At 36.3% G+C, this 27,769-nt stretch overlaps 1 protein-coding gene across 2 annotated transcripts; it reads right to left on the reverse strand.

The window, feature by feature from the left end:
• Window positions 1–509: 509 nt before the first annotated feature.
• LOC123906917 (bromodomain and WD repeat-containing protein 3-like) lies at window positions 510–27,264 on the reverse strand. 2 transcript variants are annotated; one of them, XM_045956959.1, is made up of 25 exons: window positions 26,740–27,264; window positions 25,605–25,971; window positions 24,726–24,880; window positions 23,888–24,127; window positions 23,482–23,591; window positions 23,310–23,387; window positions 23,130–23,236; window positions 22,244–22,335; window positions 21,794–21,924; window positions 16,462–16,568; window positions 16,292–16,369; window positions 14,855–14,933; window positions 14,514–14,682; window positions 14,059–14,129; window positions 7,713–7,793; window positions 7,458–7,528; window positions 4,947–5,043; window positions 4,775–4,834; window positions 4,590–4,644; window positions 4,121–4,506; window positions 3,268–4,049; window positions 2,298–3,153; window positions 1,620–2,177; window positions 1,353–1,411; window positions 510–1,172 (listed from the first exon to the last, which is right to left on the reverse strand). In XM_045956959.1, exons 2-25 carry the CDS (start codon window positions 25,955–25,957, stop codon window positions 971–973), a joined length of 4,977 nt encoding a protein of 1,658 aa, XP_045812915.1. In that variant the 5' UTR covers window positions 25,958–25,971; window positions 26,740–27,264; the 3' UTR covers window positions 510–970. The 2 variants fall into 2 exon arrangements, with proteins under 2 accessions (XP_045812915.1, XP_045812907.1); XM_045956951.1 differs by having other exon boundaries at window positions 1,620–3,153; window positions 26,740–27,219.
• Between the last annotated feature and the right edge of the window lie 505 nt (window positions 27,265–27,769).

Here is a 27,769-nt window from a genome sequence, read left to right on the forward strand (position 1 = left end):
TAACATTGAAAAAATCATTTACAAATTATAATTTATCAATTTTGGGTATCATATTAGTGCAAAAAATATATACGCTCTAGTCAGGGACTTGAACCCTTGCCTTGTGGTATTATCAACCAAAATTAACGATGACAAAATCTCTCAAAATCTACCACTGGCTGAGGTTTACCGGAAAGACGTTTTTGGTAATGTGTTTTGACAAATTTAAACACGTATGTTAAGAATCATGACATCCATAGAAAAGTAGAGAGAAAAATATGTTTAATTAACATCTAATAGTGGTTTTAATAGCAAATACAAATTCAAAATCTCACAAAGTGTGTGAATTTCAAGCAATACTTATAAAGTAAAAAAAAAATTATATGAGAGTAACAAACAAAACTTTGTTATTATTTGTATATGTATAAGATAAGATGACCATGATGATACCACTTCTTTCAAAGTCGATGAGACCTTCAGAAGCAACGACAGGACAATGCTCCAAGATAACAAGAAAATAAGACATCACATTTCCGTCCAAAAGCTTATGCATTAAATAAGTCACGTCTTTTATATATCAAACATTTATCTCATTCATAGTCGATGAGAGACTAACTATTCACACACTCACACAGGAATTAAAAAAACCAACTTGAATACAGTCACAGTAGAAAATGAATGATCTGATTGATATGGAAGTATTTTTCTGTTGAAACTTGGGCTTCTATAGTGGAGGCCTAGGCAAAACCACCAAGTCTAACACTTTTTTTTTTCTATTATTGAAATTGAGTAAAACACCTGTAGCATATAAAAGGATGATCTGTATATATAATAATATACACAGGTAAGAACTAATATTTACCACCACCTATGGCCTTATACATTCTACAAAACCAAAACCATTGCATAGTGACCAATTAGTTCTCCAAAATTGGATAAAAGAATGGAAACCAATGTTAGAAGAAGCCTATATTAACCTATTTTTGGCTTTCTATATCCTTTCAAGTTTTCTTCTAAACCATTCTGATATTCTCTTGACCTTGCTCTGCTGCTTAAAATTTTTTGTCACTGTAAAGAAGTCTTCAGCATTTGATAGCATCACCATTATATCATGCTTGACACTTTCCACGTTTCGATAGTAGTCATTTTGTAACCTTAACTGAATTAGTTCAGGGTAAAATGTAACAGGAAACCTGTAGCACAAATCCAAAGACACATTATTAGAAGTTCAAAATTAAAACTGTCGCTTTATTCCTGTTATTTCTTTTTACCAGATAGAAATATGAATCGGATTGGAATTTCTAGCCAATAGGCTAATTGACAAAAAAAAAATGAATTGGATGGTTTTGTTAAGCGCAAACTAGTTTTAGTACCTGTTTGAAAACTCCGACTTCTCAGCTACTTGGTTCAGCGCCTGGATATCATACTTCTCCTGGATTGAGAGAAAAACAATGAGGTTAACATGTGATTTCCTTCACCCTCCCAAACTCAATTTGAAAATACATGTCACTCTTGTATTCTTAAAATAGAAAATGAATTGAGAAACTTTTTCATATACTACCAGATATACTAAATAAGCCTAACTTAAGGGGGGCGGGGGAATGAGTATGTTAAAGAAATGGAACTTCATGTCTACTCACCCTGTGGTCTAATTTAGCGAAATAAGCCAGCAGCTTATCTCTGATCTCATGATCAATGTGGGGGTGCTCCAATTTTTGAATCTCGGGATCATTTAGTTCCCAAGGACTATGCAGATGATCTTCTGGTGGATCAGTATCGTACCGGATCGTAAACCTATCCCAAGGACTGTCGGGGAATTCATCAGATTTGGCCTTCACTGTAATTATTTGACCATACCACCAACTTCCACCTTTCCCATCTTCATTCCTCCACCATACTGTGCATTTTTCTTCTGGGGACCAATTTTTCTTCATTGCAGCATCATACAATGTTTTCTCAATAACAAAATCGGAGAAGTCGATCAACTCGGGTAAAGTGAATTTGAATGATTTTCCATGCACATATGAAGAAGGATCCACAAATTTAAGCCTCAACTTGCAACAGCTGTCCCCAGAACCTGGGAGCTCAGCATACTCAAGCTTTTCAACCTTGCAAATTTCAACAGCCCTTAGTCCTTCAAATGATATCCATGGACCTAATTCAGAGGTCGGACTCGATTTTATATATTCTTCATGACCCTGACAAAAAAAATGCTCAAGAATATAAACCAAGAAACATATTGCAGAAACTTGCATTCCAAAACAAAGTGGATTTGTATGGTCTATAAGGAAAAAAATAATCAAAACAACATAGACTACCTGTCTCAAGTATACAACTTCATCCCCAAGTTGAGGAATATAACGGCAACCCTCCTCATGCGCTTCTGACAGCATTAGCCATGACAGCTTTTTAACATGGCGATTTGGCATGCTTTGAGTTAAAATACCAGGATCACTGGCAATATATTCATCAGACCTGTTTCTAGCAGACCTTGTTCTTTGATGAAGTTCATCAAACGCATTGATAGAAGAGTCTTCCAAACTGGATACGCCTCTTGAACTTTGGCCCCCTCGAATTTTAATCCTTGTATTCGAAGCATTTGGCTCCTTGGAAGTTGTTTTCACCCTAATTGAACGTGTTCGACGAATAGGATCACTGACAACATTATAACTTCTCTGGTCAGAATACGAATTCAGTAGCGGCAGAGAACTTGTATTTCTGTCATCTTCCCCTTCTAATGCTTCGGTTAGTCGATCAGGCCCTGTAAAAGAGGGATATCCAGAGATTACATCACTTCTAGCACCAATTGAATTTGCCTTGGAACTACCAAATTTCAGTTTGGAACCTTCGATTTCTTCTGGAGGCAGTTTCTTTTTGATAATTATTTTTGTTGGTTTAACGGGTGCTTTCATTTTGATGTCTTGAGAGTGGCTTGAGTGAACTTCATTGTTTTCCCGCGAGTCCTCTGTGCATTTATCAGATCTAGACCGGCCTTTATCACCACCATTCAACTTATCATAACCAGATGCTATGGGGCCATCAGCAATTGGTTGATGGTTGTCAAGCCCCAAAGATTCGAGCGATGAAAAGTTATGGATATTATCAAAATCAGACAGCTCTACATTAACCATGCTACTGTCAGTCTCTAACTTGCTGGTCGTATATTCTGATTTCCTGCAAAACATGGTGGAAAAAGCATTTGATTTTGAGTTTGTAGAGGTTACCAAATAACTAATAGGAAGCATTATCATAAATATATTTTTAAAACTTGAATCAGGCTTTGCATACCCATTGACATTGAATTCAGGATGGCCATTAACTTCAGTGTCAGTCAACAAGGCATCCCCTGATCTTGAACGTTCACATGGGTGTCTTCTCATCTGTCTGCTCTGATCCGTGCTCCCCTCATGGCACATGGATGTATCCAGATGATTTATAGCAGTTTCATTTCTGTTGTGCCATTCTGGAAGGTTGGCATTAGTGACATCTGACAAACCATATGTGTCTGGGTCCATAAAACTTGTGCCTGGCGAAGTTTTTTGAACACTTTCAAGGGTTTCAGGCCTAGAAGACTGGCATGCCATATCAACCTGATTCTCACATGCAAATTTTGTGTCCTCTAAAGGAACACTCTTTTTAGAACCACGAATTGAAAACTTAAGAAGCAGTCTCGGTCTATTATTATGATTTGCATGAGATTCAGAATATGAAGGTGGCTTGGATACACTGGCAGGCTCCTCCAATGGGGACTTTTTAAGTTCTTCGCGCTTACTATGGATTTTCCTCTCAGGTTCACTGAGATTTTCTGAATCTTGAAAACTGCCTGATGATTCATTTTCAGAATCATCATCTTCCCCATCAGTAGATGTTTCATCAATCTGTGAGAATATATTACGAGCATTATGTGCGGCAGTTCTCTGAGGTCTTGATGTCTTAGCTTTGGAAGATTTCCTTTTGGCTGATGTCGAGCTTCTTTTGGATTTCTTAATTCTGTTATTGGCATGATTATTACCGTTACACTCTTCCAAATTTCTTTTCCTAACACGCCTTCCAGAAGTTGTACCCTCAACCTGAGAAACAACATGATCAGATGACAACTATAATTAAAGATTAATCAAGCAAATATAAAGAAGCTGCTTACTCCAGTATTATGTTTTTTCCTCCTTGATCTTCTACGACTATCCGTATTACTAGAGTCACCTTCGCTGTATTCTAAATCACTAGAAGAGATGGCACTAACAGTCCCTTGCTCGGCCGCACTAGAGTTATCCTCATTCACATTGTACTCGGAGTCATTATCATCACTTACATTGTCATGTTCTGGCTCCCATAACAAGGCATCCCATTCTGGTTGTGGATCAAGCAATCCTTCCAATTCAACCAAAGGTGTCACATGGTAATCCTGACCAACACTAAAATCTGGACCAACAGCATAATTTATCAATGAAGGACGCCAATCAATGCCAAGAGCACCAAGACGACGTCGCTGGAATTGAGTCTGATAAGGCTCTGGATATGGCATCATATCTGGTAATTAAATAATTTATGTTAAGACAAATTTGCATCCAAATAAGGTCAGAAAGAATTTCAGAATAAGAGCCACAACATACTAGAATCACTTAGTGGTTCCTGCATGTTTCTTCGGTGTGGTGGAAGTTGAGTTTCCTGAATCAGGTGTGACATAGGTTTAAATTTAGATTGTATGGAAAAATTCAGTAAATAGATATTAGATTTTCCGATTCAACTATGATGGTAAAATCAAAAAGTAAAAAGAGCACAATGATGACAGCTCAACCTGATCAAGAACATTTCCCTGAGTATCCTGAATGAGGGGTCGGTAATCACCAAGGAAAAACTGCCATAAAAATCAAGAAGACAACAACATAAATTACCTTGTTATCGATACCTATATCTGTGTTTGTGTGTGTGTGTGTGCGCGCGCACGCAATATGGTGCTATTTGACTACCTGGTCATATTTTGCATCCTTCTGGGACTCGCCTTGACCTGTACTCAGAAAATATATCTGTCCAACTTCATCTGAAAGCACGATTGATGTTCCATCCCTAAAATGAACACAAAAGTATATTTAAATATTATAACTACACTATTGTCAAAAAAAAATAGTATAACTACACATGGTCAGAGCTCTTGATTCATCGAAGATGGACACTAAGGCATAATATATATGATATGGAACACTCATCATCAGCAAGGTGAGTGTAGAGCTTCCAGCATTTCTTCATCAACATACAAAGCAGCAAACAAGATGTGATTATTTTGGACTGATCAATATACACATCAAAGAGAACCTCAACTAAGTAAATATCTAAGTTGATCTCTGCAAGAGGAATGCTAGCAATACACTCTTTCCAACACACACTCTTCTATTGGTTGAAATTTAAATGGATTCCATTAAATCATGTAGGCCCCACATATATTTAGTGAATCCCATAGGAACACCAACCAATAAAAGTGTGTGTTGCTAATACAGTTATCTCTGAAATTGTAACACAGTATCCACCAAGTCTCCCATATTATCACTATTTCAAAATTATCTCTATAATTGCAAAGTGTTATTATTGAGTTTGTCCCTCGGTCTAGATTATCAAATGCATCTCTGTAATTACAATGAGACGGGGGGAGTATCAAATTTGTCCCTCTTTACCTAATAGCTTAAGTTGTAAGGTGAGTGTGTTCTTGACATGGTATCAAGGCCAATGTAACCAAGTGGGTCAAGAGGTTACTTCTTACTACCCTCGTTCTTCTAACTATAAGTTGAATTTATGCACAAGCTAGACGGAAGGGCCCACTCGGTGTAGATTTGTATAAGCATTCATATTATATTAGTGTTTGAATGGACTTCAACCATTTTTAGCTTTCATTTCAATAACTTTCCAGATTCACCTTTGCACATATATTGACAATTGAACCCAATGCAGATCCAATACATGTATACTTACATTGCACTTTCAAGGGACTCGTTTTATGATTTAAACCCCTGAACTTCTAGTCACGTGGCAAAAACACTTCAACATCAAAAGATAGTTTAGTACAACTATCTTTAGATAGTAGATTATAATCACTTTTGGGCGAATTCTACTGTGAAATAGCTTGTTAAGTATTGCATGGTGCACAAGTAAATCTTTACCATTGGATATTGAGAGTCCACCATATCTATCATATATTTCTACAGCATATTTTTTCTCACTTTTACAATATTTTTCATTTTAAAAATAAACCTTAACAAATCCATTATCTCACCGTCGGACACTGTTACCAGCTGCCGTAATGCGACCTCCAACGACACCAAGAGGAGGAACATGTGCATTAGGAGAGAGAGAGAGACAGATATGGTGTGGAGAGCGTGCTATTAATTTATTTTGATCTAAGGGTGGTAAAAGGTCTTTCATGGTACAAGACTTAGGTAACTTGTGCAGGTTAGAAAAAGCCTCACTTTTGAAATGTGATTATAGGTCTGCTTCACACCTATCTTTAGATATTTTTTTGTAATGTGATTATAGGTCTGCTTCACACCTTTATTAACAGTAGCTAGTGGAGCAGTTAGTTAGAATGACTAAATTAATGTATGGGAGGTTCCCGCAAGTGGGCGGTGGGATTGGTCCCCTTGGATTAGTCGGTCCTAAGACCGGATACCAAGTTTTCAAAAAAAATTGTTGGAAAAAGTAATTAATACTTTCTTAATATTCATATTCTAAAGTGACAAGTAGTTGGAGACAACCAAATATTCTAGAGAGGATGCTTATATGAGACGGAGGGAGCATGTGAATCTACAAGAAGGTAAACTTAGTGTCACAAAGATGGGAATGCTATGATGGATGAGTGGTTACACAAGACAAGATAGGATTAGAAATACAACCATTATATAGAAAATTGGGGCAGCCCCTCGTTATTGAAAAGATGGTAGAATCTTGACTTAGGGTTTGAACATGCACCAAGAAAACCTGTAGAAGCACCAGTACGGATAGTTGACTAAATGGATGATGGCCCAATAGTTAGAAGAAGACCAAGGAAAACTATATGTCAAACCATCAACAAAGATGAGGCAAATGGTTTATCTTTGGACCAAATCGATTGGTTGATCCGTGTATATTAGAGCAGTGATTACTTATCACTTTCAGTAAAGTATATTTCTGTTTTTACCAAGTGTGTTTCTGTTTTACTATTCTAGAATATTCCTATCTTGCCAGACGGCTTAAGTATACTTGCTTGACATGGATATCAATCAAAGCAATGACATGCAATCGGCTTAGAGCTATATAATCTCTTTGCCAAAGATAAACTCCACAATAAGTGAAAGGAAACTACAAAATATGTTCATTAAGTATTACAGAATTATGGAACAAATCAAAATTTCAGTGCACAAAAAGATAAGATAAACACAGAAATTATTAAATGTATATTGTATAAAAGGCAGCTAAAATTTTCCATTAATAACAATTATTATATAACCACTTACGGAGAAAACTTCCCATCAACCAACTTAAAGCGGCCAATTTCATAGGTTCGAATAGGTATGCCCTCCCATATCTATAAAAAGAAAAAGAAAAAGAGCATACCAAAAAACATAAATTATATAATGTTTTACAAAGAACATACTGGCATATTTCTAGAAAAAGAATATACGGAAACACATTAATTAATTTATGTTGTATGAAGAAAATGTTAATACAAAGTATTCAGGATTTAAGAACCTATAAGAAAAGAAGCTTACATCCCACACAATGGTTCGACCATCATACCCAGCACTCATAGCTATCCGAGGGTTGAAAGGATGAACATCCAAAACATAAGACTGCCAACCAATTACAATAGAACAATGAGTATTCAAATTATGACAGAAAAATGAGAAGAGGCTAAAACTATCCAATAAGAAAAGTATGAGTGTGTGACCACATTTCAATTTTATGTTGGTCAGAAAAAAGGGTTGAGTATGTTTACTGATGGAGCAAATTAGCAGCACATGATACAGGGTGTGTTTGTTGTGTTTGTCTAAGATTTCTACAAACATTTCTAGGAAAGTAGACTTGGGAATATAACATTCACATGTCTGCTACGAGTATACAAAAGTTATTGACAGATATTATTTATTCTTGGGAATACAATTTATACATAATTACTTTATTTTACATTCCCATAAAAGAGAATAATAGACTCTAAATATGATATAATACAGAATACTATAAAGTGGTTAATATTATTCAGAATAGTGAGGATTGACCCCTTACAAGTTACAACGATATAGAATAGAAAGAGAATGGATGGAGTAACACTCTCCTTGCAGTGATGACAATTACAAGAAAAATAAAAACTATATTCCCACTATGAGAATATCACTACTGGTGTGAGAAAGGTTCTCACCGCCAGTCCCTGATTCCACTCTCACTCCAATCCCCTTCCATCATGTGTAACCCTCCTCTTTTCCTTCCCTCACTCCCATGCTTCCCTCCACTCCTTGGCTGCCATGTGCACAGTAAGTTACTCTCTCTGTCCCCACCAGCTCCCCAATTCCTTCATCATTACCCCTCTCTATCATTCCCAATGGTTTCGCGTTGTAAGAATTAAATAGATATTTCTATTCTATGCACTGACCAGAGCAGTGCCACCGGGCAGCTCTTTATTCTTAATCAGTTAAGAATAAAGAGTTGCCAGGTGGCACTGTCACGTGGACCCCTATGCCCTCTTCCTTACTCCCCTTTTACCCCTCCTATACACATGCCTCGTAGGTCTATCAGAGGATGGGAATCTTTTATTCCCGTGAAAATAAAAATAACAATAACTTCTTGTTTATCTCTATTTATTAATTCTACTTTTTATTTTTAAACTAAACAAATTTCAAAAAGATTCCTAGGAATATCAGATGCTTATCTGTTGGAAAATATTTAGTTTCCTACTTTGTTATTTCTAGGAGATTCTAAGCTTATATATTATTTCCTTTTATGTTTGTACTCTTCCTATTTAAACCAGCCTTGAGCTGAGGAATAACACACAACAGTATTCACTTATTATTTTCTACATGGTATCGAGAGCTCCCGATTTTGGGGGTCTCGCTTCCGCAAAACCCTAGCCGCCGTCGTGTTTACAATCTGACCACGACAACTGATTTTGTGTGCGGCACTGTTCACCCGTGGTACTGTTCATATACACTGTTCATTTGCTGGTGCTGTTTACACGCACTGTTCACGCGGTTACTGTTCACGAGTGCTGTTCACCGATGTTAATTTTTCTTTGCTGCTTCCGGTACTACTTGGCTAAGATTATTAATTATGACGTTTTTTTATTCTCGACGACGATCATCCACTTTCAAATACCGTCGTGAATGCAAATATTGTCATCATTTGGGACATACTATTTTTCAATGTTGGAAATTACATGGTCTTCCGCGACCTTCAAATCAGAAGAACAAAGGTGGAGGTGAGGGTCATACATTCCAAGCCAGTAATTCTGATCAAGAGCATCAGTCTTCTTCAATTCAGCTTTCATTCACGATGGAACAACTAGACAGACTGTACAAAATTCTTGAATCTAACACTCTTTCTGGCTCTGTTGCCCCCAAAGGTACTTCTGCCCTTTTTAGTGTCAGTCCCAGTCGTGCTTGGATAGTAGATTCGGGTGCAAGTGATCACATGACAGGTGATTCTACTTTGTTTTCTTCTTATAGTCCATGTGCAGGTAACCATAAAATAAAAATTGCGGATGGATCCTTTTCAGCCATTGTGGGTAAAGATTCGGTTGTGTTGTCTCCAAGTCTAACCCTTAAAGATGTTCTTCATGTCCCAAATCTATCTTGTAGTCTCATGTCTGTCAGTAAATTAGCCCAAGATAGAAATTGTCAAACTAATTTTTTTCGTACTCATTGTGTTTTTCAGGATTTGAACTCGGGGAAGATGATTGGTAGTGCTAAGGAGAGTGGAGGACTCTACTACTTCGACATTGAACCTGAATCACAACTACCTTCCAAACCAATAAGTTCATGCTTTGAATCTTTTTTAGTTTTGAATAATAATAATGATGATGTTATGTTATGGCATTCACAATTAGGTCATCCTAGTTTTCCTTATTTAAAACACTTATTTCCTGAATTATTTCGTAATAAGGATTTATCTTTGTTTAAATGTGAAGCATGTGAATTTGCAAAACATCATCGTTCTCATTTTCCATTACAGCCCTACAAACCATCAAAACTTTTTTCTGTTATTCACAGTGATGTTTGGGGCCCTAACCGAACGAGTACACTTTCTCATAAAAAATGGTTTATCACATTTATAGATGATCACTCAAGAGTTTGTTGGGTGTACTTGTTAAAGGGGAAATCTGACGTTTGTCAGGCCGTAAAAGATTTTGTTAAAATGGTGCAAAATCAATTTCAAACAAATATTCAAGTATTTAGAAGTGATAACGGCAAAGAATATTTTAACACAATGTTGAGTGATTTTTTTCGTGAAAATGGAATTGTGCATCAAAGTTCATGCCCTAACACTCCCCAACAAAATGGAGTTGCAGAAAGAAAAAATAGGCACTTGTTGGAGGTGGCTAGAGCTTTACTTTTCGCAAGTAAAGTACTAAATTATTTGTGGGGTGAAGCAGTTTTAACTGCTGCATACTTAATTAACAGCGTGCCCTCCAAAGTTCTTAATTTTAAAACTCCAATTCATATTTTCAAAGAATGTTTTCCTAATGATCGTGTTTCAAACGATTTGACCTTAAAAATCTTTGGTTGCACTGCATTTGTTCATGAACATAAGAATATTAGCAAACTTGAACCGCGTGCTATAAAATGTGTTTTTGTTGGGTATTCTCCAACCCAGAAGGGATATAAATGTTTTGATCCAAAAAATCAAAAAATGTTTGTCACCATGGATGTTACATTCTTTGAAAACAAACCCTTTTTTTGACACGCATCTTCAGGGGGGAAATTTAAATGAAGATTCGTCTCAAACTGAGGACATGAGTTTTTTTAACTCGTTTCAAACTGAGGACATGAGTTTTTTTAATAATTTATCTTTGCCGGTATCACAAAGTTCTAAGACTTATACTTCTGCACCAACGAAAAATGGTCATGATTCTTTATCTAATCCTACTCCTGTTATGAGTAGTGAGTTTGGTGAATCCGAGCCTACATTTTCTCATGAAGAAAACAATGAGAATCTTGAAAACAATGATAATGATGATCTAATTGAAATGCCACAAAATAATGAGTCATATAAAGATAATAGGTTTGAAGCAGGAAACAAGACTTGGAAAGGAAAGGTTTTTGTGAGAAAGAATCACAAAGAAAGTGATGAGTCCACATCTCAACACTGTCATGAATCTGAACCGGGGGATGATCAACTTCCTAAAAAAAGAAAAGGTAAGTCCATCTCTGTTTCTGAGAGTCGTATTTTGTATCCCGATATCGATGATCCTGTGGCTGTTAGAAAACCTGTTAGATCTTGCACTAAATACCCATTGTCCAATTTTATATCATATTCAAATTTGTCTTCGTCTTTTTCTGCCTTTACCTCAAAATTGTCTAGTGTAGAGATTCCAAAAAATGTACAGGTTGCTCTAGAAGTTCCAAAGTGGAGGGAAGATGTACTTGAGAAGATGAAAGCTCTTGAAAAGAACAAAACCTGGAGTGTTGTGACACTACCGGATGGCAAGAAGACGGTTGGATGCAAATGGGTGTTTACTGTGAAGTATAATTCAGATGGGTCAATCGAAAGGTACAAGGCTCGATTGGTGGCTAAGGATTTTACTCAAACTTATGGTATAGACTACTCAGAGACTTTTGCTCCTGTTGCAAAATTGAACACTGTCAGAATTCTCTTGTCTCTTGCTGCTAACTTAGATTGGCCCCTACATCAGTTGGATGTTAAGAATGCTTTTCTCAATGGTGATTTAGAAGAAGAAGTATATATGGACATTCCTCCTGGCTTTGAAGACAAGTTTGGATCAAATGTATGCAAACTAAATAAGTCTTTGTATGGATTAAAGCAGTCTCCTAGAGCTTGGTTTGAAAAGTTCACTTATTCCATGAAGAAACAAGGGTACATTCAAGGACAAGCTGACCACACCTTGTTCACAAAGTTCTCCCAAGATGGAAAAATTGCTGTCCTAATTGTTTATGTTGATGATATCGTCCTTACTGGAGATGATATAGTTGAAATGGCAAGAGTAAAAGAGAAATTAGCATTAGACTTTGAAATCAAGGACTTGGGATCCATGAGATATTTTCTTGGTATGGAGGTTGCTCGATCAAAAGATGGTATTGTAGTTTCCCAGCAAAAATACATTCTAGATTTATTGAAAGAAACAGGAATGAGTGAATGTCGACCAGCAGATACTCCCATGGATCCTAATGCAAAACTTTGGGAAGAAGGTAGTGTTCCTGTTGATACTGGAAGGTACCAAAGATTGGTTGGGAAACTGATTTATTTATCACACACTAGACCTAACATTGCTTTCTCGGTTAGTGTAGTAAGTCAGTTTATGCATTCTCCTTTTGAGGAACATCTTGAGGCAGTCTATAGGATACTGCGATGTTTGAAAGCAAATCCTGGAAAGGGATTATTTTTTAAGAAGACTAATGAAAGAAATGTGTCTATCTTTACCGATGCTGATTGGGCAGGTTCAGTCACTGACAGAAGATCAACCTCCGGATATTGTACCTATGTTTGGGGTAATCTTGTGACATGGAGGAGCAAGAAACAAGGAGTTGTAGCAAGAAGTAGTGCAGAAGCTGAGTTTAGAGCTATGGCTCAAGGTATTTGTGAAGGATTATGGATCCACAGAGTCCTAGAAGAGCTTAAGATGAAAATTGAGCTTCCATTGAAATTATACTCTGACAGTAAAGCCGCTATTAGCATAGCTCATAACCCAGTTCAACATGACAGAACCAAGCATATTGAGATCGATCGACATTTCATAAAAGAGAAGTTAGATGCCGAAATCATATGTCTACCTTTTGTAACTTCGAGTCAGCAAACTGCAGATATCTTGACCAAAAGCTTAGCAAGACCCACCTTTGAGCATTTGATCGGCAAGTTGGGCATGATAGATATCTATGCACCAACTTGAGGGGGGGTGTTGGAAAATATTTAGTTTCCTAGTTTGTTATTTCTAGGAGATTCTAAGCTTATATATTATTTCCTTTTATATTTGTACTCTTCCTATTTAAACCAGCCTTGAGCTGAGGAATAACACACAACAATATTCACTTATTATTTTCTACATTATCAAACACGATTGTGATTTGTTCCCGAAAATAATATTCCCAGTAATATAGTTCCAGGTGTATATTGTTGGATATATAATTCTCTACTTGAAACAAACACCCCAAAAGGGAGGACTTGTGTGGGCCAAATGAGTTGGTCCAAATGGGCTGGCCCGAATAAGCCCGATAAAACATAGGGCTTGGTTTTTGAAATTGAGCTTGTTTAACTCCAAGAAATTTTAGCCTAGACCGATAATGCATAGTTCATATCCAGTACAGCCTAGACAGGCGCGGGTACCCACCCACACAAGGTGAGGCAATCCTATCAAAATGGAAATAACAAACCAAATAAGTAAAAAAAAAATGGCATTTCAATTGTACAGATGGATCCATCAAGACCTTGCAATTGATGTCTAACTTGTTAGTCCCAGTTTGACATACTCAAGTTTCTTGTGGTTGCAATTTCTAAAATTGCTATTAATTGGCAGTGTGCCAATGGTGTGGACTCCGGAGACATGGCTCCTATATTAGCTTTAGGATTTGTCTTTAAATTTTTGCATCGTGGATTTTCTTAATTCTCAATTTAATGGGAAATGTTTGCTTTTCAATCAATATATGTTGAAATAATTTGCAAATTGCTGAAATATATGTGCAGTCTACATATATGTTGCACAGAAAGCGCAATCAATATATATGTGTGATGTCCGACCTTATGTCTTTCCATCCCACATAAGGTTGGACTTAGGCGCCATGTTGAGAACCCGCATTTTATCCGGGTTAGCTCGGACCGATAAACCCGTGGCCCATTTTTCCACCTCTAGGAAGGACACAATAAAGGGAGGAATTAAGAGAGGATAGGACTTACAGATTCAGTATGACCGGTCAAAGAGTGCACTAAGCTGCCATCAACTGCATTCCAAACGCATATTCTGCAATCTTTGAAATGAAAAGACAAGTCCTCAGCTAAAGCAAGCAGGAGTTTTTCTCCACTATGAAAGAACTTAAATATCCATAGAAAATATGGAAAGGTGCTACTAATTTGCAAATGAATGCAAACTCAATCAAATAAAGACATTATCATGGCAATATAATGTGTTGTCATATAAGTGACAGCAGCAATCAGTACTACAAATTTAGCAGAATATATATTAGGTGCTAATTTGCTGCTATGTTATATTGTAATTTTTTGTATTGCTTAGATTAATATACTGGTGTAAATTTATACCAGCACAACAAGCCTTTTCCAATTATGGCGTTGGCTATTTGGATCAAACATCACAATGCCCCGTTTATAGCTAATAATTTGAACAAGTACATTACCCATAATAGCTGCCAGTACAAAACGGTTGTCTAGACTCCAAATAATCATATTGACGCCCCGAGGAGTAGGTAGCAATCTCTGCCTTGGACCGCCTCGCGGAGGTTGAGGAGGCAGGGGTGGTGGTGGCACTTTTAGATGATATGCACGAATCCAACGGCCTACTTTTCCCTGAAATGGCAATGGGAAACTTAAAACATAGTTTGCACAGTAGCATGGGGGAAAGGTTAAACTGCACGTCACAAAAATGCCCAACTATTTCTGGAGAAGATATAATGGAGAAAAATGTCTTTGAAGATGAAATGGACATAGTTCAATGGTAGAATAATATTACGGAGCTCACATGAGATCTACGTGATCTGGGAACCCATATAATTGCACTTCCATCACGAGAGCAGGTAACTATGTTATCATGAGAATACCTGAAAATACACAACATCAGAATGTTAAGTGATTAGGAATGAGAACAGCGTACAGTAATTATATTAAATGAACACCTAACAAGTTCAGTAAAAATAAAATAGGCTTAAATATGTAATCAGTCGCTGCAGTTACACCAACTTTTGGTATTAGTCCCTGTAGTTTTTTTGTTAGCTTTTGGTCCCTGCAGTTTGAAAGCATTTTGGTTTTAGTCCCTCTGTTACTCCAAACGTTAAAAAATGGAAGCAATTAACGGAGTGCCACGTGGACCAATCAATATAAGCCACGTGGAACAGTAAAAAGCATAACTTTTTAAAAAAACAAGTGAAGGTTTTTTAAATGAAAAATTTAATAAAAAAACAACAACAAAAGTTCATCTCCCTCCTGCTCAACAACACCGGTGATGGTTTTGATTTTTTCAGTTTGAGCACTCAAAGTTGAATAAATGTTGATCTCATTCATATGAAGAAGATGGATCAAGAAGACACTAAATTGTGTTTTATGTATGAAAATCCCTAAAAATATTACTAGCTTTTTCGCAAGCAGGAAACGATTATGACTTCCGCCGGCATGACAGAACCTCTCTAAACCCACTGCAAACCCAGTCAACTATAAATATCCACTGTCCTAAATCGAAGCAAATTTGGACGAAGAGAGGCGTGTGTAGGTTGAAGATGTGGATCGGAATTGGGGACAAAGCTATATTCACTGTCCTAAATCTTATCTTTATTTTCATCAACAACAACCAACTTCATCTTCTTCTTCCACACCACCATCCAACTTCATCTTCTTCATCAACCACACAACCACCACCACGAACACCACCACCACGCGATTATCTGGAAAGCGATTGTGAAACCCACGATTTTGTAAACACGATTTGTGAACAAACGTGATTATGTGATGAGAAAATGTGATTATGACTGCATCTTGTAAACCCTAGCCATCCTGTTCTGCAAGTGAAGCATCACTGTTCTGCGTTTGATTCTTCCTGGCTAATTCCCTGGGTTTAATTAACCTCTTCTGCGTTTTTAATTTTTAATAATAATAATAATAATACTGATAATAAAATAATAAAAATGGTAAAAGTAATAATAAAAAAGTGATGCTTTTTACTGTGCCACGTGGCTTATATTGATTGGGCCACGTGTCACTCCGTTAATTCACTTAATTGCTTCCAATTTTTTAACGTTTGGAGTAACAGAGGGACTAGAACCAAAATGCTTTCAAACTGCAGGGATCAAAAGCTAACCAAAATAACTATAGGGACTAATACCAAAAGTTGGTGTAACTGCAGGGACTGATTACATATTTAAGCCAATAAAATAATAGCTAAAAAATCATTAAGATAGTCACTGACCGGATATTTCGGAACTTCAGTGTATTTTCTTCTTTCCAAGAGTCAGATGTCGAAATTTTCGATGCCACAGCACAACCACTGCAATAGAGGTAGTGATGCAAAGACAATTAAAATCAGCACAGAAGAAAATATAAAACACAACAAGAAAATATATAAACACAACGGCTAACCTGAACTGTACATAATTAACATCATGTTCATGGCCAGATAATATATCCATCTCATGTATCGGTTGCTCTGAGTTATCGGTGTTGGGCTTATAAGAAGCACTCCATACCTGTTAAATAGCAGTATTTTAATTGAATATGAATAGATGAAATATTTGAACAAGAAAAGGCCAATTATACTAATGGAAGAATAGGAAATATCTGAAGAGTGCATTAGTATGTGTTGGAATATATTTAGTTTCCTAATTTGTTATTCTAAACATATCATTATTTCCTTTTATTTCTCCTAAAATCAAGGAGATAGCCAGTTGTACTTTTATTATAAATACCAGCCTTGAGCTGAGGAATAAATCAATAAAGCATTCTCACATATTTTTAACATGGTATCACGAGACCTAGGTTAGGGTTAGAGTGCTTCTGTTCGACCCGTTCTTTTACCCGACCCATTCCCATACCCGTTTAGCCTCTCATGGCCGACCACAACAAGTGGTCTTCCCTAGGCCAGGCCTATACCGGATCCTCGGTCAATAACGATGGCCAACCTGCAAGTGCTGGCCGCGGAAACGGAGGAGGTGGCCGCGTAGACGGAGCTGGCCGCGGAGACGGTGGTGGCCGTGGTGGTGGGATACCAGACTTCGGAAAGATACCAGACTTTATCGCTAACAGTAGCGGTAATGGCGGAAACAACGAAAACAGGAATAAACCTGTTTATGGTGACAGAGATTTCAACACAAGCTTCAAAGACAAGGAGGGTTCCTCCCTCAAGGTCGATATTCCTAAGATGAACGGGAATAACTATAATCAATGGGCCCAAACTGTTCGCTTGGTATTGGATGGCAAAGGAAGACTTGGTTTTTTGACGGGAGCTTTCGCTGAACCGGCACAAGGAGACCCGCTTCACCAACAATGGAAGTCTGAAAACTCCATGATTATTGCCTGGTTAGTAAGCACTATGGAACCTGGCATAGGCAAGCCTTACATGTTTTTGCCTTCAGCAAAGGATGTGTGGGAAGCTGTTAAGGAAACATACTCTGATATCCAAAACGCCTCTCAAATCTTTGGTTTAAAGTCACGATTATGGCATGCTAAGCAAGGTGACCGGAATGTAACTACTTATTACAATGAGTTGCTGACCTTGTGGCAAGAGTTGGATCTTTGTTATGATGACAATTGGAAATGCGCTGAAGATAGTGTTTTATTTCTAAAGAGGCAAGAGAATGATCGTGTGTTCATGTTTCTCGCTGGGCTGAATAAAGACCTTGATGAGGTAAGAGGTCGAGTTTTGGGAAAGGTTCCATTGCCAACTCTTCGTGAGACTTTTGCGGAAATAAAAAGGGAGGAGGCACGACAAGGAATTATGATGGGCAAGACACCTCGCATCTCTGAATCTGAAGGCTCAGCTTTGGCAACTAGAAACCCCTACGAAGGAAAAAAACCAGACGAAGTTCCTCGATGTGATTACTGCAACCGCGAATGGCATACGCGTGAAGATTGTTGGAAGCTCAAAGGCAAACCTCCTAACTGGACTCCTAATTGGAATAAGAAGAAAGGTGGTACGCGTGCATTCCAAGCAAGTAATTCTGATCAAGGACAACAATCTACTTCAACTCAGGGTCCATTCACTACGGAACAACTAGAGAAACTGTTCAAACTCCTCGAGTTTCAAACTCCCTCTTGCTCTGTAGCAACAACAGGTAACTCTGTTTTTCTTAGTGTCAGTCCCCATCATACTTGGATAGTAGATTCAGGTGCCTCTGATCACATGACAGATGAATCCACTTTGTTCTCTTCATATAGTCCATGTGCAGGTAATCAAAAAATAAAAATCGCAGATGGCTCTTTTTCAGCCATTGCCGGCAAAGGGTCAGTTGTGTTGTCTCCAATGTTAACTCTTAAAAATGTCCTTCATGTTCCCAACTTGTCCTGTAGTCTAATGTCCGTTAGTAAGTTAGCCCAAGATATAAATTGTCAAACTAATTTTTTCCGATCTCATTGTGTCTTTCAGGATTTGAACTCGGGAAAGATGATTGGCAGCGCTGATGAGAGTGGAGGACTCTACTACTTTGACATTGGATCTGCATCACAACTACCTTCTGAAACAATAAGTTCCTGCTTTGAGTCTTTTTCTGTTTTGAATAATCATGATGACAATATTATGTTATGGCATTTACGATTAGGTCATCCTAGTTTTCCCTATTTAAAACACTTGTTTCCAAAGTTATTTCGTAATAAGGATATTTCTTTGTTTAAATGTGAAGCATGTGAATTTGCGAAACATCATCGTTCCCATTTTGCAATACAGCCTTACAAACCATCAAAACCTTTTTCTATTATTCACAGTGATGTTTGGGGCTCTAACCGTACAAGTACACTATCTCTTAAGAAATGGTTTATCACCTTTATCGATGACCATTCAAGGGTATGTTGGGTGTACTTGTTAAAGGGGAAATTTGATGTTTGTCAGGCTGTAAAAGATTTTTGTACAATGGTGCAAAACCAATATCAAACTAATATTCAAGTCTTTAGAAGTGATAATGGCAAAGAATATTTTAACGCTAATTTGAGTGATTTTTTTCTTAAAAAAGGAATTATACATCAAAGTTCTTGTCCTAATACTCCCCAACAAAATGGAGTTGCAGAAAGAAAAAATAGACATTTATTGGAGGTAGCTAGAGCTTTACTTTTCTCAAGTAAAGTACCAAACTATTTGTGGGGTGAAGCGGTTTTGACTGCTGCCTATTTAATTAACAGAATGCCTTCAAAAGTTCTCAATTTTCAAACTCCAATTGATACTTTCAAAGAATGTTTTCCTAGTACTCGTGTTTCAAATGATTTGACATTAAAAAATTTTGGTTGCACAGCCTTTGTACATGAACATAAGAATGTTGGAAAACTCGAACCACGTGCTATAAAATGTGTTTTTGTTGGATACTCCCCAACCCAGAAGGGATATAAATGTTTTGATCCAAAAAACAAGAAAATGTATGTCACTATGGACGTTACATTTTTTGAAAACAAATATTTTTTTGATGATACTCATCTTCAGGGGGGGAATTTAAAGGAACACTCGTTTCAAACCGAGGACATGAGTTTTTTTAATAATTTATCTTTGCCTGAATCAGAAAGTTCTAAGACTTACAGTTTTGCACCAACAGAAAATGGCCATGATTCTTTATCTGAGCCTACTCCTGTTATGAGTAAGGAACTTGGTGAATCTGAGCCTACATTTTCTCATGAAGAAAATCATGAGAATTTTCAAAGTAATAATGATGATCTAATTGAAATGCCACAAAGTAGTGAGTCATCTAAAGAGAATAGGTTTGAAGCAGAAAACAACATTTGGAAAGGAAAGGTTTTTGTGAGAAAGAATCACAAAGGAAGTGATGAGTCCACATCTCAACAGTGTCATGAATCTGAACCGGGGAATGATCAACCTCCTAAAAACCGAAAAGGTAAGTCTATCTCTGTTTCTGAGAGTCGTATCTTGTATCCCGATATAGATGATCCAGTTGCTGTTAGAAAACCTGTTAGATCTTGCACTAAACATCCCTTGTCTAATTTCATATCATATTCAAAATTGTCTTCATCATTTTCTGCTTTCACCTCAAAATTGTCTAGTGTAGAAATTCCAAAAAATGTACAGGTTGCTCTAGAAGTTCCAAAGTGGAGGGAAGCTGTACTTGAGGAGATGAAAGCCCTTGAAAAGAACAAAACTTGGAGTGTTATGACACTACCGGATGGGAAGAAGACGGTTGGATGCAAATGGGTGTTTACTGTGAAGTATAATTCAGATGGGTCAATTGAAAGGTATAAGGCTCGATTGGTAGCTAAAGGGTTTACTCAGACCTATGGTATAGACTACTCAGAGACATTTGCTCCTGTTGCTAAATTGAATACTGTTAGAATTCTCTTATCTGTTGCAGCTAACCTGGATTGGCCCCTACATCAGTTAGATGTTAAGAATGCCTTTCTCAATGGTGATTTAGAAGAAGTATATATGGACATTCCTCCTGGTTTTGAAGACAGGTTTGGATCAAATGTATGCAAACTAAATAAGTCTTTGTATGGATTAAAGCAATCTCCTAGAGCTTGGTTTGAAAAATTCACTTAGTCCATGAAGAAACAAGGGTACGTTCAAGGGCAGGCTGACCACACCTTGTTCACAAAGTTCTCCTAAGATGGGAAAGTAGCTGTCCTGATTGTTTATGTCGATGATATTGTTCTTACCGGAAATGATACAGTTGAAATGGGAAGAGTAAAAGAGAAATTAGTAGCAGACTTTGAAATCAAGGACTTGGGGTCCATGAGATATTTTCTTGGTATGGAGGTTGCTCGATCAAAAGATGGTATTGTTGTTTCCCAGCAGAAATACATCATAGATTTATTGAAAGAAACGGGAATGAGTGGATGTCGACCGGCAGATACCCCCATGGATCCTAATGCAAAACTTTGGGAAAAAGGTAATGTTCCTGTTGATACCGGAAGATACCAGAGATTGGTTGGGAAATTGATTTATCTGTCACACACCAGACCAAACATTGCTTTCTCAGTTAGTGTAGTAAGCCAGTTTATGCATTCTCCTTTTGAGGAACATCTTGAGGCAGTCTATAGGATACTGAGATATTTAAAGGCAACTCCCGGAAAAGGATTATTTTTCAGAAAGACTAATGAAAGAAATGTGTCTATCTTCACCGATGCTGATTGGGCAGGTTCGATTACTGATAGAAGATCAACTTCTGGATATTGTGCCTATGTTTGGGGTAATCTTGTGACATGGAGGAGCAAGAAACAAGGAGTTGTAGCAAGAAGTAGTGCAGAAGTTGAGTTTAGAGCTATGGCTCAAGGTATATGTGAAGGATTATGGATCCATAGAGTCTTAGAAGAACTTAAGATGAAAATTGAGCTTCCGTTGAAATTGTACTCTGACAGTAAAGCTGCCATTAGCATAGCTCATAACCCTGTTCAACATGACAGAACCAAGCATATTGAGATTGATCGACATTTCATAAAAGAGAAGTTAGATGCTGGAATCATATGTTTACCTTTTGTAACTTCAAGTCAACAAACTGCAGATATCTTAACCAAAAGTTTGGCAAGACCCACCTTTGAGCATTTGATAGGCAAGTTGGGCATGACAGATATCTATGCACCAACTTGAGGGGGGGTGTTGGAATATATTTAGTTTCCTAATTTGTTATTCTAAACATATCATTATTTCCTTTTATTTCTCCTAAAATCAAGGAGATAGCCAGTTGTACTTTTATTATAAATACCAGCCTTGAGCTGAGGAATAAATCAATAAAGCATTCTCACATATTTTTAACAGTATGCATACCCTAGCAGAAGTATCAGCGCTACCAGTAACAAAAACAGTTCCAGTTGCATTATATGCACAACAAAGTATATGTTTGCCTCGTTGGGCATTACTTGAGGATGGTAGATAAGCTGGTGGAGCATTTCCCTTCCCTACAAAAATTTACAAGTAACCTTATATCACAAAAAGATGACAGTGAACAGGCCTAATTATTAATCTGAAAGGTTTAAGCAACTTGCATGCCCACACTTGCATATTTTTAGTTTGAATCAGATATGATAACTCCAGTCATAGTTCTAAAATATTATATTCATTTAAAATAACACGTTTCAAAGTAAAATGATTTTTTAATCCAACTAAAAACAGGATATATTGTAACTAAAACAAATTCAGTATGGTAATAATGCCAAACTCAAACCAATTCCAGATCTAGTCCTGATCTATTGAAAAAATTAGAATTTATGATCTTACCAGTTATAGCATCTAAAGGTCGCGGTACATATACGCATGGATTTCGTGCAGTTCTTGCATCCCAAACTCTACATGTTCCATCATCTGATGACCTATACATCGCATAAGTCATAAAAGTCAAGTAACAAAATGAGAACCAATACTATTGCAGATTATGAGCACTAGAATGGAAATTACACAGCACGCATGCACCAGGGGGATGGACTTTAAAACCAGAGCAACATTTTATAAAATAATTTTATCCAGAAATTAACCATTAAATTGCAAAAAAAAATTGTTACATTAGATTGCAAGTTTCTATAATACATATAGATTGTATCTATAAGATTTACATTAATAAAAAAAAAGTATTTAATACTTCATATTTACATAAAAAAACAATATGATATACACATCTAAAATATGAGAATGAGAACCAATTGTTTATAACTATATCATATTATTGTTCAAATTTTACAAGATTTGACGCAAACAATCAAGGTTTACAGTTAAACGGGGATCAATAAAAATTAAGAAGTTATTCAATGATATAAGTAAGGGAAAAAACGCACATCAACTCTGTAACTGTAAGCAACTGGATTTGAAAATTAATCCAACAGCAGCAAGCAAAAAAGGCATTCAAATTCATAAGATAAGCATTTGTTACATTATCAAATTTCAGTTTTACATGAACACAAAAAAAGTGTTTGCAAGTAAAATTTCAAACTCTTGTGTGACAGCTGACACTTAAAAAAAATTAGGATTTGATTGTTCATCTTAGAATTGCCTCTAGTATATAAACACTTAGTCAGGCCATATTGCAACCGATGTGAGACTTCTTAACAGTTCATGTACGGAATAGATTAACGGTGAGACACTCGAACAATAACTCTTAAAATGAACTTACGTTAGCAGCTGGTATACAGCAGAGGGCCTGGGACTAAACGCAATGGTATTCACAGATCCTTCATGCCCACGCAAAACTGATATTGGCATCCCATCAGGTAAGCGCCACTGTAATGAAGCAAAAATCAATTTAGTTCCCAAAGGTTTACAGGATTGAACATACAATTTAAGAACTACTTACAACTCGAATAGTAAAATCATTTGACGCAGATGCCACCACAGCATTGTTTGAGCTTACTGCCAAGTCAGTAATGTCCCCCTTTGTTTTATATAATGACAAGAGAAGGTCAGATGATATTGAAAGGAACACAAACATTTCAAAATTAGTTCTATAATCCATACTCTTGACTCACTTCATGTCCACGACAACTAGCCAAACAAAATGCAGTTTCCATAGACCAAATCTTGACAAGACGATCATCTGAACCACTGATAACATATCGTCCTGATCCGTCAAATATGGCTGCAAAATAGCACCATTTTTCAAATTTCATCAACATAGTTTGGCTATTGAAATAACTAGTTATGTGTTTTAGAGGAAATTATCATAAAATCAGTATTTAACTTCAGAACAAATTTACAAGAAGAGAAAGCAACATTTATAATGCAAAAGGCATTGGAATCAACCTATGGTAATGTCATGTGGCTTTTACATCTAAGTAATGGCTTTAATGAGAACAACTGAAGATGAACTCGTATAAACGCATGCCCATAAAGTGGTCATATTAATAGCAAATTTAGTAGATGAGTAAGTCATACCACAATAGACAGCCACACGGTGACCCCTTAGCTTTTTAATATTTTGCATCTTTTGCACCATGGTACATGGTTTGGCAATAGCATAACATGCACTGCGAACAGATGGAGCACGATGGTGCTTAGCAAAACCTCCTCCAATTTCCCTTAAACTTAGCCCCTGAACCTGATTAGCCTTCAAGTGTGGCCAACGCAAGTAAAGTGGAGGGGGCTTCACCTGCTTAGCAGTCGTTTTTCGATCAACTGTAAAAAACACAAGGATCAAAATAAACAGATATCAATATCTCATTCTTCCACATGTATGTTTTTGGTTAATGTTGAGTATTGGCCAAGTATAGCAATTACCAGGCATGTTAAATACAAATGTCAATAGAAGCGTTAAATCGGTACTACATTCGTCAAAAGGGAAGACCAGAAAAAAGCCCACTATCAATCAGTATTTGAACAATTAAAATTTTGGATTTTTGCTCAATGATAACATTGCATATATGCCCGTAAAGAGTGTATACTAAGGAAGCAAAGTTAATGTTGGGGTGTTCATGTATTCAATTTTCAATTCTTACCAAAACTGAAACAAGGATCGATATCCCCATTTCAGAACTAGTAGTATACAGCTAACCCTAACATATTAATACATCCCTTTCTGGATTTCTACAGAACGAGAAAGAAATTTTTTAATGGATATCAAATATGAACAGATCACAAATCTAAAGCATTTGTATACTAGCCTAAGATTGCAAGACATTATTAAGATATTGTTCATTGTATCTAATTTTAAAACCATAGATCTTAGTTCGAATGATCAACTACAGAAAGAAGATTACTGTAACATTTCACATACTATCAAGAAGCGAAAATGAACCATCTCCAAGTAAAGTTGGAACGTCTGCTGCATTGGGACTACTTCCACCATGTTTTCCATTCAACAGATGGGATGTACTTAACATTAACTGCTTCATAAGCTTTACCAGGTGATCCTTAGCTACATGAGGATACCTTGAAGTTACACAAAATGACCAATATTAGTCCCCGTTGTATGTAATATCAAAAAGCAGCCATCACTAGATCAAGAGAAAAGTTTTTCAAACCAAATAACAGATATTTGGATTAAAATGTGAACCATCCCCCATTTCCATGCAATCTATTCTCTAAATGGAGATACCTACCAGTAGGTAGTAGCAATCATACTCCTCATCATAAGTTTGTTATTCCTTTTCTTAATTGAAAAAAGTAAAAACATTTCCAATACTAAACTCCAAGTAAATAAATAAAAACCACCACGGAAATGGAATGCTTGACTTAAATAACAAATAACTTTCAAGCATAATAGCATTGGCTATAGGCTACAGCTACCCTCTTTCAAATATTAGTTTAGTCATTTGTAGACTCTTATAGGTCGAGTTTGTTGATAGTCCATCTGGTTGAGAGTAGAAGACCAGTCATAGATGACTAAACCTGACCTATAAACAGCCCATAATGAACAAAATAGAAAGGAAAAGGAAGTTTTCAGACTGATTCCCTATATATCGCTGCTTGCATTTAACAAGAATAGTTCACAAACATACTAAATGGCCATTAATTTTTAAACTATAATGAACAAATGAAATCGAACACTAAACTGCTTACAATATTGTGCCCTCAGAAAAACAAAAACAAAATTTGAATAATTGCACCTAAGACCCTAACCTTAGTTACCGTGATAAAATGGCAACAAAAATACCTGTCCACTAAATTGTTGTAATGTAAAGGTAAAGAGATGCCATCATCATCGCCGGTATCATCTTCACCGGGATCACCACTTCTTGAAAACCAAGCATGATATCTTCTAGGTAGAAGCCGATGCTCTAAAAGTTCATTCCTGAGCTGAACAAAAGACCTCTGGCATGGCCCGGCAGACAAAAAATGCATAATTAAAAAGTAAACTTCCCTGAGGTCTATATCCACATCACTCCCAACAGCTACCATATCCTTGAGCGACCGGACCATCTCATCCTCCTGATTTGGAACACTCAAAGGCGCAACATTCATCGAAGATGCAATGCCAGCAGAAGGCTTGCACTTCTTCGAATCCATGTTCGAAAAACACCCTACAACAAACAAACAAAATAAAACTACAGCACACATAAAAAAAGTACTTACTGCACTAAAAATTCAAAAGACAAAAGCAAACCCTTAAAAACAGCACTAATACAACTCTTTTCCAAGTACATCTAAGGGCCTGTTTGGGTAAACAACTTATTTGCAGCTTATAGCACGTGCACTTATCATGATAATCACTTATGCTTACATAAGCTATTTCTATAGCAAAAGATAAAATAAAGATATATTTCTTTTATATATGATGCTATGCGCTGTTTTCATTAGTTCTATTGGAGAAATTATGAAAATAAGCTGAAAAAACATATGAAAATTGTTATAAGTTGTTTTCATAAGTTCCGCCAAACAGTCTCACAAAACTTATACCAATAGATAAGCTCAAATAAGTCAATCCAAACAAGCCCTATATCATACCGTTCATCATCACCATATAATATACCACACAATTTGCAAAACTACTTAAGATTTCGTAATTAACGTATTCCATGAAATTCAAAACAAGTTCCCTTTTTTTTGTTCTAATCCAACCATGTCAATATAATGATTAACAAATTAAAAGCAAAACAGAAGTTAGATCAGTTCCAATTGAAATTAAAACATGAACTACAACCAAAGTTCTCTGTATAACACAAATCAATCAAGCAAGCAAATTTCCTTAAATTATGATAACAAACTGAAACAGTTCCAACAAAATTCAACAAAGTAAATGAAAATCAGAACAGAAAACAAAAGGGGCAAAAGGGGCATTGGGAAAATACCTCAGAAATTGTTTGAACTGAAGATTGTGAAGCAACTACAGTGATAGGTTTAACAGTAAAGTAACCAATTTCCATCCAAAAAAGAGCATTTATATAGAGATTAACACGACGGAACAATGCAATGAATCAGAAACGGTGTAAATTAATCAAAAAAACCCTTTTCTATAATTGGAAAAGGGTTTAGGGTTGGGAAATAAAATTCAATTATAAATTCAGTTATGAAAGAAAATCTCTTAACTAGAAAAAATTAATGGCGTTCTAATCACTTAGACCTTATAAGTTAAGATGTGTTTGGAATTAAATATGAAAAGAAAGAAAGTTGTTAAGATGATTTTGAACTTTTATAGAGAAAAGGGAAAGAAAAAAAATCCTTTTTTGTAAATGGGGTTGCGATTCTGAACGGTGGAATCTTGCGGTGTTTGGTTGGTTTTCACGACGGAGCAACAGTGGAAGGAGGTTTGATAAATTTGGAAGGGATTTAATTTATAATTTTATAAATAATAAATTATATAAGGAAATCGTAACAAAAAAAATTATACAAGGAAATATTTTTTTATTTGGTAGAATATCACAGGGAAATAAATTATTTAAAAAAAAGAAAAGAACATCAGAGGGAAATATGAAAGAAAAAAAATATATATTGTTTTGACTGGCAGGGAAATATGAAATTATACAATTTTTTTTTTAAACAAGAAATTATATAATTATGGTAACAACATAAAAACAATTTTTATTTTTGTTTATATTTTAAAAACATTTTTTTAGCATAAAAGAAGCAAGAAGCTGTATTTTATTTTTGCTGGTGGTGTAGTTTTTGAGATGGGAAATGACAAATGTGCCCCTAAAAAGACAATTTTAAAAGTATCATTGTGACATAAAAAATTTGTTGAAGTAAGTAGGTTTGTTCTAATAGTAGTGCAGGATTGGTACTAAAATTATGCATTTGAATCCTCATTGTTCCATTGTAACTTAAAAGGATAAATTAGGGTGTAAGAGACCTGAAAAAAAAAATCCTTTTCCAAAATTTCAT

Source organism: Trifolium pratense, linkage group LG1, assembly GCF_020283565.1.
Source record: "Trifolium pratense cultivar HEN17-A07 linkage group LG1, ARS_RC_1.1, whole genome shotgun sequence".
In the NCBI taxonomy this organism is placed as follows: domain Eukaryota; kingdom Viridiplantae; phylum Streptophyta; class Magnoliopsida; order Fabales; family Fabaceae; genus Trifolium; species Trifolium pratense.

Bases quoted from the DNA above. Each gene is read 5' to 3' on its own strand.
- LOC123906917 (XM_045956951.1), bottom strand. From the start codon at position 25,957: ATGGATTCGAAGAAGTGCAAGCCTTCTGCTGGCATTGCATCTTCGATG. The intron at 23,592-23,887 runs GTATGACTTACT...GCTATTTTGCAG, and splicing joins CCGTGTGGCTGTCTATTGTG to CCATATTTGACGGATCAGGA. The intron at 14,130-14,513 runs GTAATGTACTTG...TTCATTTCAAAG, and splicing joins TGTACTGGCAGCTATTATGG to ATTGCAGAATATGCGTTTGG.